General features: G+C 43.1%; 1 protein-coding gene across 5 annotated transcripts in view; it reads right to left on the reverse strand.

The window, feature by feature from the left end:
• The window catches only part of SERPINB12 (serpin family B member 12), a 45,037-nt gene that overhangs the window by 2,923 nt on the left and 28,065 nt on the right, over nucleotides 1-14,049 (reverse strand). For 4 of the 5 annotated variants that reach the window (XM_057313277.1, XM_044383205.3, XM_057313276.1 and 1 more), the window contains 6 exons: nucleotides 7,894-8,079; nucleotides 5,724-5,858; nucleotides 4,810-4,950; nucleotides 3,178-3,295; nucleotides 1,394-1,536; nucleotides 260-427 (listed from right to left, as the gene is read on the reverse strand). In XM_057313277.1, the coding sequence (XP_057169260.1) occupies nucleotides 260-427; nucleotides 1,394-1,536; nucleotides 3,178-3,295; nucleotides 4,810-4,950; nucleotides 5,724-5,858; nucleotides 7,894-8,061 (873 nt within the window). In that variant the 5' untranslated portion in view covers nucleotides 8,062-8,079. Of the gene's footprint in view, nucleotides 1-259; nucleotides 428-1,393; nucleotides 1,537-3,177; nucleotides 3,296-4,809; nucleotides 4,951-5,723; nucleotides 5,859-7,893; nucleotides 8,080-10,195; nucleotides 10,754-14,049 lie in introns of those variants that run through there. The other variant, XM_057313278.1, reaches the window with a different exon arrangement.

Below are 14,049 nucleotides of genomic sequence, written 5' to 3' on the forward strand. Positions count from 1 at the left end.
AACTAAATTCCTTGGTCTGGAGAAAAACTGCAGAGAGCTATGAGATGGGAGAGGAAAGCCCTATCCAATATTTTTGGCATTTGTCCTTTTCTAAACCAATGAGGAAGAACTATCTCATTGAATTCAGATCCTTATATATTCTCTGATATCTCTGATAGCTGAGGTGCCATTCTTCCTCAGGCAGGTAGATGGTAAATAGATTGACTCTCCAAAGATTGACACTGAAATATTTTGTAAAGACACGAAAATGAAAATTTACCTCTTCTAGGCCCTTCACGTTATCTGCAGAGCAGGAAGGCAGCAGGACGAACATGCTGAGCGCCCCCTTGGTATACCTCATTTCCAGGATCTGTGCCTTCAGCTCCTCTATGAAGCCGATTCGAAATAGGCCCTTTTGGTTCATCATCTTCACAGTCTTCTTTTCATTCTATGTTGGACAAGATAGAAAGTCACAGGACTGCCACAGTAAGCTCACACACTCACATGGCCTCCATCTCTCTTGAAAACGGGGCTCCATTAAGATGAGGAGAGTCTTCACTGAAGCTCTGAGCCACACCAGTGATTCAACCTAAGGGCCCTCTGCCCACTGATCAGTCAGCCCTTCCTTTGCCAACACCTTATTTTCCCATGGTTTTAATAGGTTCTTCAGCTCCCAAGGCCACTCGTTGGTAAACTGTCTATCCAGGCACCTACCAACAGCCCAGCCAGGGGAAATAAGCCCCACCAACTTTCTGCCTTCCGTGCCTGCCCCAGCCAGTCTCTTGGCCCCACCTGACCCCTTGTCCTCGCTGACCTGAATGACCTACCACAGCACCAGCTGGAGCCTTGGTTAAATGATAATCATCTACATATCAAATAACAGCACTTCTTCCGTAGATGTCCATCAGACGGAAGGCCACCACCCCAGACACCTCGTGTATGTGAGAGGTCACCAATCTACAGATGAGGATGCACAGAGCTTGCGGGAGGAACACAGCTGACAGGTGGTGGGCTGGGATCCCAACCTTCCCTTTCCTCCACTCTGCAGTCTGGTGGCTTAGAACATGGGTTTTTGAGACAAATACTCACAGTTGCATGAATTTAGCTGAGTAATCTAACCTTTGCATTCTTTCCCCTCAACTCCTAAATGGGAATAATAATAATACCCATTTTCATAGAGATAGTTTAGCGAGCAAGTGAAATAATGAATGGAAAATGCTCAGGGCAGTGCCTGACACCAAGAGGGTCAACGAACTTCTGGTACTGATTTTTGCTAATAATAAAATATTTTGATTATCTTGTATGCTGTAACCCAGAGACCTAAGTTTTAAAGTTGAGTATACACACTGCAAATCATACTTCTTAGTGGAAATTATGAGTGGAATATCTAGAAAACCATGCTGTAATATCATACCTCATTTAGAGAGAAAAGTGCATCAACTGTGTTTTTAGAGTCAAAATATTTTTCCCATTTGGCCTTGAAATAGACAGCATTCACCAGCACCAGCACGGTCGCACTGTCAATAGCGTCCTCGTTGAAGAGTTCCTTGATTTTACCTTAAAAAAGGTTTCAGAGCATATCCCGAATATGAATTATACCAGAAGTATTCATGTAGACAGATTTTCCTTGATGCCGTTTCCCATCCCCAAGACTAGGGCATGTCTGATTCAAGAAGTAACCCAAGAAAATTACCCCACTCACAGTCCCGGATGTGGTGGAGGTGGGGGTGGGGGGCATGATATGGGAGAGACACTCTGTCACTCAACTCCAAGAGGGACCCATTCTAAAGCACTGACGCTGAGGGAATTTCCTTCCATTTACTGAGTCACTGTGGTTGGAACTTGCCATTAGACATCCTATGCCATGATTGACCTTTCTTTTTTCTTTTTAAGTTCAATTAGCCAACATATAGTACATCATTAGTTTTTGATGTGGTGTTCAGTGATTCATTAGTTACATATAACACCCAGTGCTCATCACACCACGTGCCCTCTTTAATACCCATCACCAGGTTACCCCCCACCCCCATGATTTGCCTTTCAAAGTAGACCCTGCCACCTGAGTATATTATAATCTGCTTGAGAAACAGAACTATCGTGTAAACTTCCTATCTCAAGTGCACATCACAGTAAAAGGTATATGCTTACATATAAACAAAAATGCATGTAAATATGCTAGGCCAGGATTAAAATCTATTCAATAGGGACTTTCACATGTCCTCTCTCATGCCACCCCCATGTCAACCATGAGAAGTAGGTATTGTTACCCCTTCTTGGAGAGGAATACACTACAGCTAGTGAGAGGGAAGGCCACACAGTCAAAAATCAGCAAGCCTAGCTGAGATCAGACCTAGGGCCTTCCCGCTCTTGGTCCAGCTCCGAGGCTCCCTCCACCATAACACAGCCCTGAGGCAGACTGGAAAATCCCATGTGGCCAGGCAATCATCCATTTGCCATACGCATTCTTTCCCACCGCAAAATACCAAACCATCAGTTATCTGAATGCATGCCGAGTCCTTAAAGATAAATACAACTTTCTACCGCAGGACTTCCACATAAACTCCATAATAACAGATTATACTGACATCACCTATACTTAAAATACTCCAGGAGAGTTAACTAGTGTCTTAGCATAAATGTTTTTAGTGAACATGCTTTCCTCATGGCAACTGAGTGGGACCTTGAAGGAATGGGAATTTTTGTGGCATGTGGGCCAAGTAAGGAGAAATAATTTTGGAGTTTGGGTGCTTCTCCCAAGACAAGGCCAAATAAGGGAGTTTCATATTAAAAAATTATTCCATTTTATGTTGAATTTTAAATTTCACTACTCATCACTATCTCTAAACCCTCCTTCACCCAGAAAACACCTATGTACTTAGTGAAAAGTTGATAAAAATTGGGATTTTATTATTTCTATTTCCCTCTGAATAACTAGATTCTCTCCACAATCTTTCCACTGACCTTTTTTTTAAAAAAATGGAAATAGTTATACCACTGGCATGTGCTCGGCTGAAAGGATTTCCCCTTTTATGATGGAGCAGTGTCTAAGCATTTAACTGTTTGCGCCTGCAAAATGGGCTTTGAACACGGCCCATGCCTGTGAGCACCTGGTTTTGATGGACTAGCAATCTGAGACACCGGGCTGATGACTTTTCTCCTTTAAATGGAAAAGAGCACCAACTACTCTTTCTTTCTTACCTTGGGACTGAGATTCAACCCAAAAGTTAATCTGTTGTCTGGACTTTTCGGCATCTTTTTGGAAATCAACACTTTCAATGGTCGTGTGGTAAAACTGAATCACACCGTCTACGTATTCCTATTAAATTGGAATAAAGAGAAACAGTACAATGAAATCAGATAACCATGCTAATACTTAGGTGTGAGGCACTCTGGAGAAGCCTAATGAGAGAGATGGTCATTTAAACAGGATGCACGTGGTCTCTATCTATCCCCACTCTTACTTAGCCAGAGACCTTTCACCCATCATGGTGACAATTTAGGATATAGAATGCTTATTCATGGGGTGCCTGGGTGGCTCAGTTGGTTAAGCGTCTGACTCTTGGTTTCAGCTCAGGTCATGATCCCAGGGTCCTGAGATCGAGCCCCATGTCTCTCTCTGCACTCAGTGCAAAGTCTGCTTGAGATTCTTTCCCCTCTTCTCCCTCCCCCTCTGCTCCACCCCCTGCTCGCACTCTCTCTCTTTCTCTCTCTAAAAATAAATAAATAAAATCTTTTCAAAAAAGAAAAAACCTGAAGCAGTCCACAGTGACAAGGGCACAAGCCGTTCCTACGAGATACCCTTTTCCTTGGACAGCCCATCTGTGGAGACACTGGAACATGAGTATGGAGTAACTTGAGAGGCTTCGCTGTAAAATGCCTCTATTTTTAAGAATTAAAACCCTAACTAACGGTTACAGAGTTTCTGGAGCGATGAAAACATTTTGGAAACCGGGTGATGCTTACACAACATTGTGAATGTGATCAATGCTACTAAACTGTATACTTAAAAATGATTAAAATAGCAATTTTTACATTATATTTTACACAATTACAAGGTAATGTACCCAAATCACTGGTGTGTACGTTGTTAATAGGTGAATTGTATGATATGTGAATTTATACCTCAATAAAGCTAGGTTAAAGAAAAGAGCATCTAAAAGCTCATTTCCATTGTGAGAGAACATACTTATTTTGGCCAAAGGAGGCTAAGCTCCCCCCTCACCAGACCAGCCTAACCAACAGTATCACACATTTGCCTGTGCTCACGGCCCTCATGTCCGTGGCTAAGTACGTGGCTCCTTGCAGCGGGGACAGAGCAAGCTGCCGCGTCTCGCTGTAGGTACACGCTGCTTGGCCACGGACACAAGCCGGGCGCCCTTCGGCTCCAAACACGGTCCCGGGCTTCACCGCGGGGCTGCTGAGCCCAATTCTATTAGGGGTGGCCTGATGGTGTCATGAAAGGGGATTTTAGAAAAGTGCTGGGGGAGGGGTGGGGAGGGACGGGAAGAAGAGCTACCAAGAGCGTCTACCGGGCACCTTTGCTGGGAAAGACGGTCACAACAGAGAAGGCCATTACCAAACCCACACGTGCTCCAAAAGCTATTAGTCACACGACCCTCTTTCATCAACTGCTCAAGCTGAAAACTGGGAGAAGGACAACAGACAGTGTGGGAGAGAAAGAGGTGGGCCCCCGGGGAACCCCCAGTCCACAGCACATCCTCCTGTCAGAGAGGACTGTATTGCAGGTGACAAGTGAATAATCCGGTTACTTGCTGATTTTTAAATAGAATGCCACAGGATAGTTTTAATCCCTGGCCACGCCAAACTCACCGGACAGATCGGGAACTCCTGCTCTCCGTAAAGCCTGTTGGCAATACTTAGGGTGTAATCAACTCTGATCCTGTCTATCTTGGCGAGAAGCTGCCCGAAGTAGCAACTGAGCAGTCCACTCTCATCCCTGGAAGACTCGGCCTGACAAAAGAGGGAAGAAAATGTGACCTGATCAGGAGAGTAAGATGCCACCAGAGTGCGTTGTCATTTCACTTTGTTACCATGGGGGGGAGCGAGCTGAGAAGAAGCGAGGAAAGGAGGGCCGGAAGGGGTCCCACGGGAAGATCCCGGCTCTCAGTTGGTATCGAGGTCATCCAGGAACAATACATCCGGGGACTCAGCAGTGCACACTGTTTGACACCCGTGCACCTCATTTTTCTCTATAGTCAAAAAGATACAAGAAGAAGACAACCTTCTCTCCACCCCCCTCTTAAACTTTCTAAGGTACAGGGATATTTAACCTGGAGAATATCTTTCCCACACCTGGTATGAGCCAACCAATAAAAGTTTTGTGTATCAGTGGATTACCCCATGAAATAGACAGGCAAAGGTAGAGAAAGGGAGTAAGACTCCCACAGCTGATTCCTACCCCTTCCTACCCTTCATCCTCAACCATGCTCCGTCCTGGGGACCTGCGTCCTGGGAAAGGAGGTGAGTCATGGGGCTTTCCTCTAACTGTCTTTATCATGAGCAGAAGATACCAGAACCTACTCTTTAGGAAACTAGCTTACAGCCAACGGCATAGAAGATACACAACCAGAAAAGAATTGCAGGTCATATGGCATTCTTGCTATTATTGTTGCTGCTGACGACAGCCAGGACCTAATGTCTGGGGATAAGTAACCATTGCCAAATACAGCATAACCAGAATGAGCAAGTCATAAGAAGAGAGACAGGAGTTCATGGTGGCTCACCTGCGGGGAAAGAGACTCCCTTGTTTCTTTCTGCTCCTCCAGAGAGCTGTCAGCCAGCAATTCTTGTTTTTTGCTTTTCAGACAGGGATCAGGTTCTTTTCTTTCATTCTGGGAAAATTCATTGAAGTGTAGTACCTGCGAGATTATGGGGTCTCTCAGACAATAGGAACACCCTCAGAAACGTTTTTATAGTGTGACAGGGACAATGATTCCACAGTCAAACAATCAACAACAGTTCAAAGGGTAGTGGGTGTTTCTTCTGACTTGGCTGTGAGGTGAAATGGAAGGAAAGTACACTGCATGCTACCCCCAGGGTCCGTATTTAATAATGAATGTAACCGAACTAAAAGCATATTACACATGGCTAAAAGCATGGGACACACATGGCTACTGAATTGGACAGACTGTTAGTATAAAATACACATTGGATTTTTGAAGACTTAGTATGAAAAAAATGTAAAATATCTCATTTAAATTGTTTGATTACATATTGATATGCTGTTTTGGATGTATTGGGTTAATAAAATGTATTTTTTTAAATGAGTCTCACGTATTTTTACTTTCTTATGGCTGCTAAATTTTTTTAATTACATATGGGATTTGGAGCACTGATCTAGACCTTCTAATCAATCAAGCAAGTGAGGACAGCAAAAGACAAGTTACCCAGAGCATTGCAGAAAAGGTAGGAGACAAATGCCCATCTTGCACTGCTCAGGAGAGTTTTGCTGGGCAGGCGAAACCCAAGTGCCTGCAGAAAGAACATCTGAAACCTGACCAGGAGGATGCCAACCACACTCTAAAGCTAAGTTTTGCTAATGGAATAATATTCCCAAAATTAAATGAACAAAGCGGAACAACCCAAATACATTCTACCTTAATCCAAGAATTCAACTCCTCCATATTAGGAACAACAGTCGGGTCCCCACATAACCTCTGTGCTGTGTGCAAGATCCAGGGAAGTTATAAGACCAACCTCGGGAGCCTGTAGATAATTTGGGGAGTTGTTCTTGTCACATCCATTCATTCATTCTACAGATTTGTATTGGATGGCTACTCTAAGCCAAGCACTGTTCTGGGACAAAGATTCTCGCCATCTGGAAGATTATATTCTAGCAGGGGAGGCACACAGTAATGAATTACTGTATGCATTATGTTGGAAGATGGAAAATGCCATGTCAGGGGAAAGTAGCTAGGGTAAGAGGGAATTTTACGGGGTTAGGAGTCAGGATGCAGCATTAGACTGAGAGATCATGGTAGGCCTGGTTGAGAAGGTAAATTCTGATCAAAGCCCTAAAGAAGAAAGTAAGTTATAGATCAGTTATCTGAGGGGGAAGCCAACAGGCAAAGGGAATGGAGCAAAGGCCCTAAGGCAGGAGTGGGCATGCTTACCACTAGAGGCCAGCGTGGCTGGAGGAGTGGGGAGGGGACAGGGTGATAGAGGGAGTCACCTGGTTGTTGAGAATTCAGACACCAGACCTTCATCGGCCACTGTAAGGACTTGGGCTTCTATCATTAGCTAAATTGGAAATTCGGGTTTTGAAAAGATGAGAAATAGGATCTGACTGAGGTTTTTAAAGGATCTTCCTGGCAGCTGCGTTGAGAACAACGGACTGTCAACAGAAGCAAGGAAGCCCATGAGGAAGTTGCCTCCAGGTTCGAAAGGATGGTGGTGGACCAGACCTCAGGGACACAGCGGGAAGCACCTGTGTTCTGGATCTATATCAAGAGAAAAGCCCGTTGGAGTTTGATGTGAAGTGAGAGAGAAAGAGAGAAGTCAAGGAAGATGCCAAGATCTTTCTTTAGCCACTGGAAACATAAGTGGTGCTTACTAAATATTTATTCATGGAATGAAAGAGACAAAACACATAGACATTAAAAATATTGCTAGTGATATCAGTATGGGTAATTATAGAGTGAAAGGGGGACAGACATGCAGACAGAGACAGAGAAGGTGACTGAGAAAAGCTATGAGGCTGGGGAGGCTGAAGAAGTGTCATAAAGGAGGGAGAAGTTTAACTGAGCCTTGAAAGAGAGCAAGGTGGGACGTAAATCAAAGCTCCAGGGCAGGGGCAGCCTCCCCCCCAAGCCCCGGCACAGTGAGCAGCGTGGCTTGCCAGCGACGGACTAGGGTCTGACTCTGAGAGTGGACCCACAGATACTGGATTCACACCTGGTCAATCTGCAGTGCACTGTCACTTCTGGCCCCCAGGCGGACCATGCCAAGGGCAGCCGAGAGGCTCAGAGGACAGAAGAAGATGTTTTTATGTGGATCATCTTTGCTTATCTGCTGGAAAAGATCAAAGCAAAATTTGGTGTTGGCTGCCACGAGAGAATCCATCCTGAGATTGACGGCAGTCTAAAACCAAAAACAAAACAAAACAGAGAGAGAGGGAGAAAACACAATGATTAGAGAAAGATAAACAGTTCTTGTGTTAAATACATGAGATATAATCATATACAATGATTCAACATGTTATTAAAAACTCAAAAACTAAGGTCATCATCATCCTGGTATACAGATATTGATGTCCATATTGATATTGATACAGACAGAGGTCTATTTTCATTTAGTGATGTGAATTAGTTTCCTAGAGCTGCCATAACGAATTACCACAAACTAGGTGGCTTCAACAAGGGAATTTATTCTCCCTCAGTTTGGGAGACCAGATGTCCAAAATCAAGGTGTTGGCAGGATTGGTCCATTCTGGAGGCTGCCAGGGAAAATCTGTTTCCTGCCTCTCTCCCAACTTCTGGTGGTTTCCAGCAACCATTGGCATTCCTTGGTTTATAGAGGCACCATTAATCTCTGCCTCCATCTTCATGTGGTGTTCTTCCCTGTGTCTTCTGTGCAAGTCCACATTTCCCCTTTCTTATAAGGACACCAATCATTGGATTAAGGCTCACACTAATCCAGTAAGACCTCATCTTAACATGATTACATCTGCAAAGACCCCATTTCCCAATAAAAGCACATTCACAGGTACCAGGGATTAGATCTTAAACATGTCTTTGGGAGACATAATTTTATTGTGGCAGAACTTGCGTTATTCAGGTAAAACAAAGTCACAGGCAACCATATCCTCATGGTCAAGTCACCAACCAGGAAAACTTCATTCCACCTCCTTCTACAACAGGCTATACATGGTTCTGCTTAAGTCCTTTGCCAGTACTTTTCCCTCAACATCCTAGGACTGAGGATGCCCAGCAAATTGTCATGGGCCATGTCTTTGTCACCTTCTCATCTCCTTTTGACTCATTCCACATGCAACCTGCAGGCCTTCAGGTGGTCCTCCGGTCAGTATTGATATTATTGTTCAAGAGAGCATTGATCTTAAAAGATGTTGGGAGTTTAGAAGCCATTAGGTTTAATACTTTCTCTTGACAGTACAGAACCACAGGTGATATGGAACCAAAGCAGGGGAGCGACTCCTTTAGGACAGATTCCTTGCCCCTCACCAATAATCTGTTCCAGAACTATCAAGAAAATCAAGAAAATCAAGAAAATCTTACATAGATCTCACCTTGTACCATCCCAAAAGAAATGTTTTCTCTTTTGTCTTTTTGTCTATGGATATTGCATATTTCCAAGATGGAAATGTAAGCCCCCTTATGTGTGTTTATCATCAGACATGCGGCACATAGTAAAGCATTAAGAAATCACGACTGCATTGAATTGAATTGTGTACATTGGTTTTAGCATCTTCCCAGCTTAACATTGGCTTTTTTGTCTATAAAACCTAATTCAAAAAGATAGTTTTAGATACTTTTTTAAAAATGTGCCAACATATCTTTTACATATATTACCTTTAACCCTACAACTTTAATTCCCTTTTTATAGATGCGAAAAGAATCTAAGAATCAAATCACACGTGTTGGCCTCAACTAAGTGCTCTTTCTGCTGTATCTACTATTTCTACTTAGTGGCTCTTAGTGTAGGACAGGCTGACACATGCCCGCTATATATTGGTGTTTTCTTCCTGTCCAGCTTAGATTCCATTCTTATGCTTACATTTTTTTTTTCGTGCCAAATTTGTACATGACATGTATTTCTCATTTTGTGCTGGTAAAGCTGGGTCCAGGTAGGTGTTTTTCAAGAAATATATGTCCTGAGCGTGCCTGGAAATTCACTAATGCTTCATACTTCCGGAATCTACATTTTTTTTTATGTGGAAAAATATCTTCACACCCAACATGTTTGCTCTATGATAGCGGCTGGCATTAGCCCTTCGGTAACAAATTTACTAAGGAAGTAGAGAAATCAGATAAATTCGAGGTGGTCTGAGTCAAGGGGATCGCACAGACTTGTGTTAAATCATAAAATTTGGATAAAAAGTAGTCTCATATATTTTAAAGCCTTGGTCACATAACCAAGGTTGCTCTTTGATACAAATCTTTGGCACCAAAGGAAAAGCAGTAGATACTCTGGCTATTTATTCACTACCATAAAAGAAGACTAGAGACACAATACTCACGGCAAAGACGGGGTGCGGACTGAAAACTGAATGATCCCAACCCAGCTCTTTAAATGTTCCAGCTGTTTGCTCAGCTTTACCCTGTTTCTTTTCTTTTCTTTTCTTTTCTTTTCTTTTCTTTTCTTTTCTTTTCTTCTTTTCTTTTCTTTTTAGGGGATGAGTTCTCTTTATTCAGATCCTCTCAGATCATCCCCAGTGGGTCAGGGGTCAGGACACTTCATCTGGGAACTGCCACTTCCTGGGAGATAGGGGCCTTTGTCTTGGGTTCAGGGAAGACTGGGGGGGTCTCCAGAAATCAGGAGGGACCTGACCCTGGGTCCATGTTCCTGAATATTCTCAGGGCTTAGAGGTGGTCCTCTGGCTCAGGCAGCGGCTCCTGACTCCACCTAGAGTCTGGGGTACAGGAGGGCCCCTGGAAGGAGCAGGTACCAGGGGAAGCTAAGAAGCCATTTCTGCTTTGTCGTTGATCTGGCCATAAATGTTCGTGTTGGGGTGTCATAATTTCTTCCAGTCCTTGTGTGAAGCAGGAGACACGCCAGGGCAACTGTCAGTGCCAGTCCGACCAGGACCCGACTGCAATGCCATTGAATGACCGCATCAGAGGGGAAGGGTGTTCCTTCCTGGCATGACATGCCCGGATCTGAACCACTGGAGTCTTACCTATTATGGAAAGGACACGATGGCTCATGCAGGCCAACTCCCTTCTCCTTGAGACTAAAAAACCTGAGGCCAGGAGCAGCAGTGACTTGCACACAAGCACATAGCTGGCTGGGAGAAGAGCGAGCCTCAGACCTCACCATGCCCAGGCCTGCTCTCTACTGGAACAGACTGTGTTTTGTGCCCTTTTCTAATTCGGCTACTACCCTTATTCACTGTGGGAGCTGCAGTGGACCCCCGAACTCTCTCTGCCGATTAGTGCTTAAAGAACACGGAACCTACACTACGTTTTGTAAACTTTTCACGCATCCCTAACCTGGCTCCAACCACTACTATGTCCTCACCCAGCAACAAAATTCTGACCTTTCTGACCCTCATCGGGTTCTACCCCGTGGATTGGTTCTAAGTTTCCATTAGAGTCTATGTAGCTTAACTCTGCCCCACCTTCCAAGGGAGGGATGAGAATGGTCGTCATAGAAAAACAGCCTAAAAGCTGCAGTTGATAAAGAAAGGGGGGGTAATCAGAAGGGGGAATGAAGCATGAGAGACTATGGACTCTGGGAAACAAACTGAGGGCTTCAGAGGGGAGGGGGTGGGGGAATGGGATAGGCTGGTGATGGGTAGTAAGGAGGGCATGTACTGCATGGTGCACTGGGTGTTATACGCCACTAATGAATCATCGAACTTTGCATCAGAAACCAGGGATGTACTGTATGGTGACTAACATAATATAATAAAAAAACATTAAAAAAAAAAAAAGAAAGGAGAAATCTGTCAGCAAGGAAAAAAAAAGAAAAGCTGCAGTTGATCTTGGATGACGGTATGTAAGCATTTACTACAGGAGACTCTTCCCTGGTGTTATATAAAACTCTAAAATATAGAAAAATGAGCATTTAATAACTTGATTAAAATGTCATCCGGTAATTACCTCCAGAGGGCTGTTGTCGTTTTGCTTGTTTTTAAATTAGAAACTGGCTAAATCTGACAGTAACCTAATTACCTGATAACCCTTTATAAAGTTCTCCCACAAGAGTAGTCCCTGCACATAAAAGGATGAGCTGAATGAGACCCGATCTCTGCCTCTGAGAAATCCACCATCTCATAGAGCACACACTGCAACAGAAGCAGCTTCAGTGGTGCAAGGGCACCGAGGAATCTGGAATTCATTTACAAAATGAAACAGAAAAAGCAGGGGCGCTTGATTGAACGTCGGAATCTGGGTTTTGGCTCCAGTCATAATCTCAGGGTCATGACCTCAGGGTCATGGGATCAAGCCCCATGTCAGGTTCTGTGCTCAGCAGGGAGTCTGCTTGAGATTCACCCCCTCTGCCCCTCCCCCCACTCACATGCATGCTCACTTTCTCTCTCTCTCTCAAATAAATAAAATCTTAAAAAAAAAAGAAATGGAGAAAGCAGAAGAGTATTACGTAAGAAAAAATTTTTAAACAGCATCCATCAAGACTTATTCTAGTATTCCTCTAATAATATTCAAGCAAGCAATTTAAAAATATAATACTTTCAACATTTTTAAAGCTACTTGACACTGTTCTCTTTCATTAGAGAGAAGCTTTGGTGGTCAGTAAAAGCCATGTTATGTTATCACAACAAACAATAAAGTAAAGTAAAAAAAAGCTCTAAGGTCAGTTGTCTTGTCCTCATCAAAAATCCCTTTACATCATTACTAATTTGAAAATAGTATGACCAAGCCAGTCTCCAAATCCACCGGATTTACAAATGGGACCTACTTAGCAATAAATGGAAAGTAGAGATCTAATCACCATCATACTAAAATGTAACCATAACAGATATTTTTCAGAGGTGTGTAGCAAAGTAACTCACAGATTTTCAAAAGTGGTGTGTACAAATAAGTTCATAGAAACACTTTCATAATAGGCCAAACTCAGAAACAAGACAAATGTCCATCATCAGTAAGATAAACAGCTCGTGGGTCAGACATACAATGGAATACATACCAATGGGTGTGAGTGAACTATAGTCACCCCATAATAACATGGATCTCATAAGCACAAACTTGAGTGAAAGAAGATGTAGGGGAAGAGTCCATGATAATATAGTTAGATATAACTAAATATGTAAGATATATTTATCTATGTGTATATATGTTTAGATATACATTTTATATATACATCTAACGTTTAATTTTAAAATGTACTCTAGATATATTACAAAGCATGGCAGCAAATTTTAAAGCACTGCAAAGTTATTTGTGTTTAACACAAGAACTAAGATTACATGGAAAATCGAAGAATAACTTCTCAAAATGAAATTCAGTCTCCAGATGCAATTAGGACGTTCCCCAAGACTTAACAGGAGATACTTTACATCCGCTCAGAAATCATCCACCACACAAAGAAGTTACTGTTTGGCAAGTCTGAGCGCACAGGCTGATTGCTGAGGTAAGCTGCTTCTTAATAAGCTACACCTTTAACCACTTGTACATAATTTACTTCAGTCATCATTATTTCCAAACAGACTTGAAATAATCTTTAAAATAGCAAGGGCCCTCAAAAATCTATTCATCTCAAGAAATTAGCACTACCCCACCTACAATGACTTGATAATAACAGCTACCATTTAATTTGCCTCCCATGTGCCTGGCATTTCACAAATGTCATCTCTAATTCTCAAACAATCCTGTGAATTAGAAATTATCCTCACTTTACATCCAATCATTACGTGACACAACTGGTCAATAAATCTGTCGGTTCAGTCACCCTCTTTCCTGCTACATCACGCTGCCCTCTGGAGCGGACAACACTTGTGCTCTGCAAGACCATGGCTCTAGTAACCCACCACACAGCTTCGTGACAGGAAGATGTTCTTACAAGAAATAAGAAAATAGGGGCGCCTGGGTGGTGCAGTCGTTAAGCGTCTGCCTCCGGCTCAGGGCGTGATCCCGGCATTATGGGATCGAGCCCCACATCAGGCTCCTCTGCTGTGAGCCTGCTTCTTCCTCTCCCACTCCCCCCACTTGTGTTCCCTCTCTCGCTGGCTGTCTCTATCTCTGTCAAATAAATAAATAAAATATTTAAAAAAATAAATAAATAAATTTGTGGTCGGTAGGAGGTGATATTTGGACAGTAAGTGTGAAATGACCTAAGTCAGGTCTAATTTGGGATAAAGTTGTTTGCAATCATGGAGTTCCAACCTATTTTTATGATACATTTGCATAGGTT

This window comes from Ursus arctos, unplaced genomic scaffold (genome assembly GCF_023065955.2).
Source record: "Ursus arctos isolate Adak ecotype North America unplaced genomic scaffold, UrsArc2.0 scaffold_17, whole genome shotgun sequence".
Taxonomy (NCBI): Eukaryota; Metazoa; Chordata; class Mammalia; order Carnivora; family Ursidae; genus Ursus; species Ursus arctos.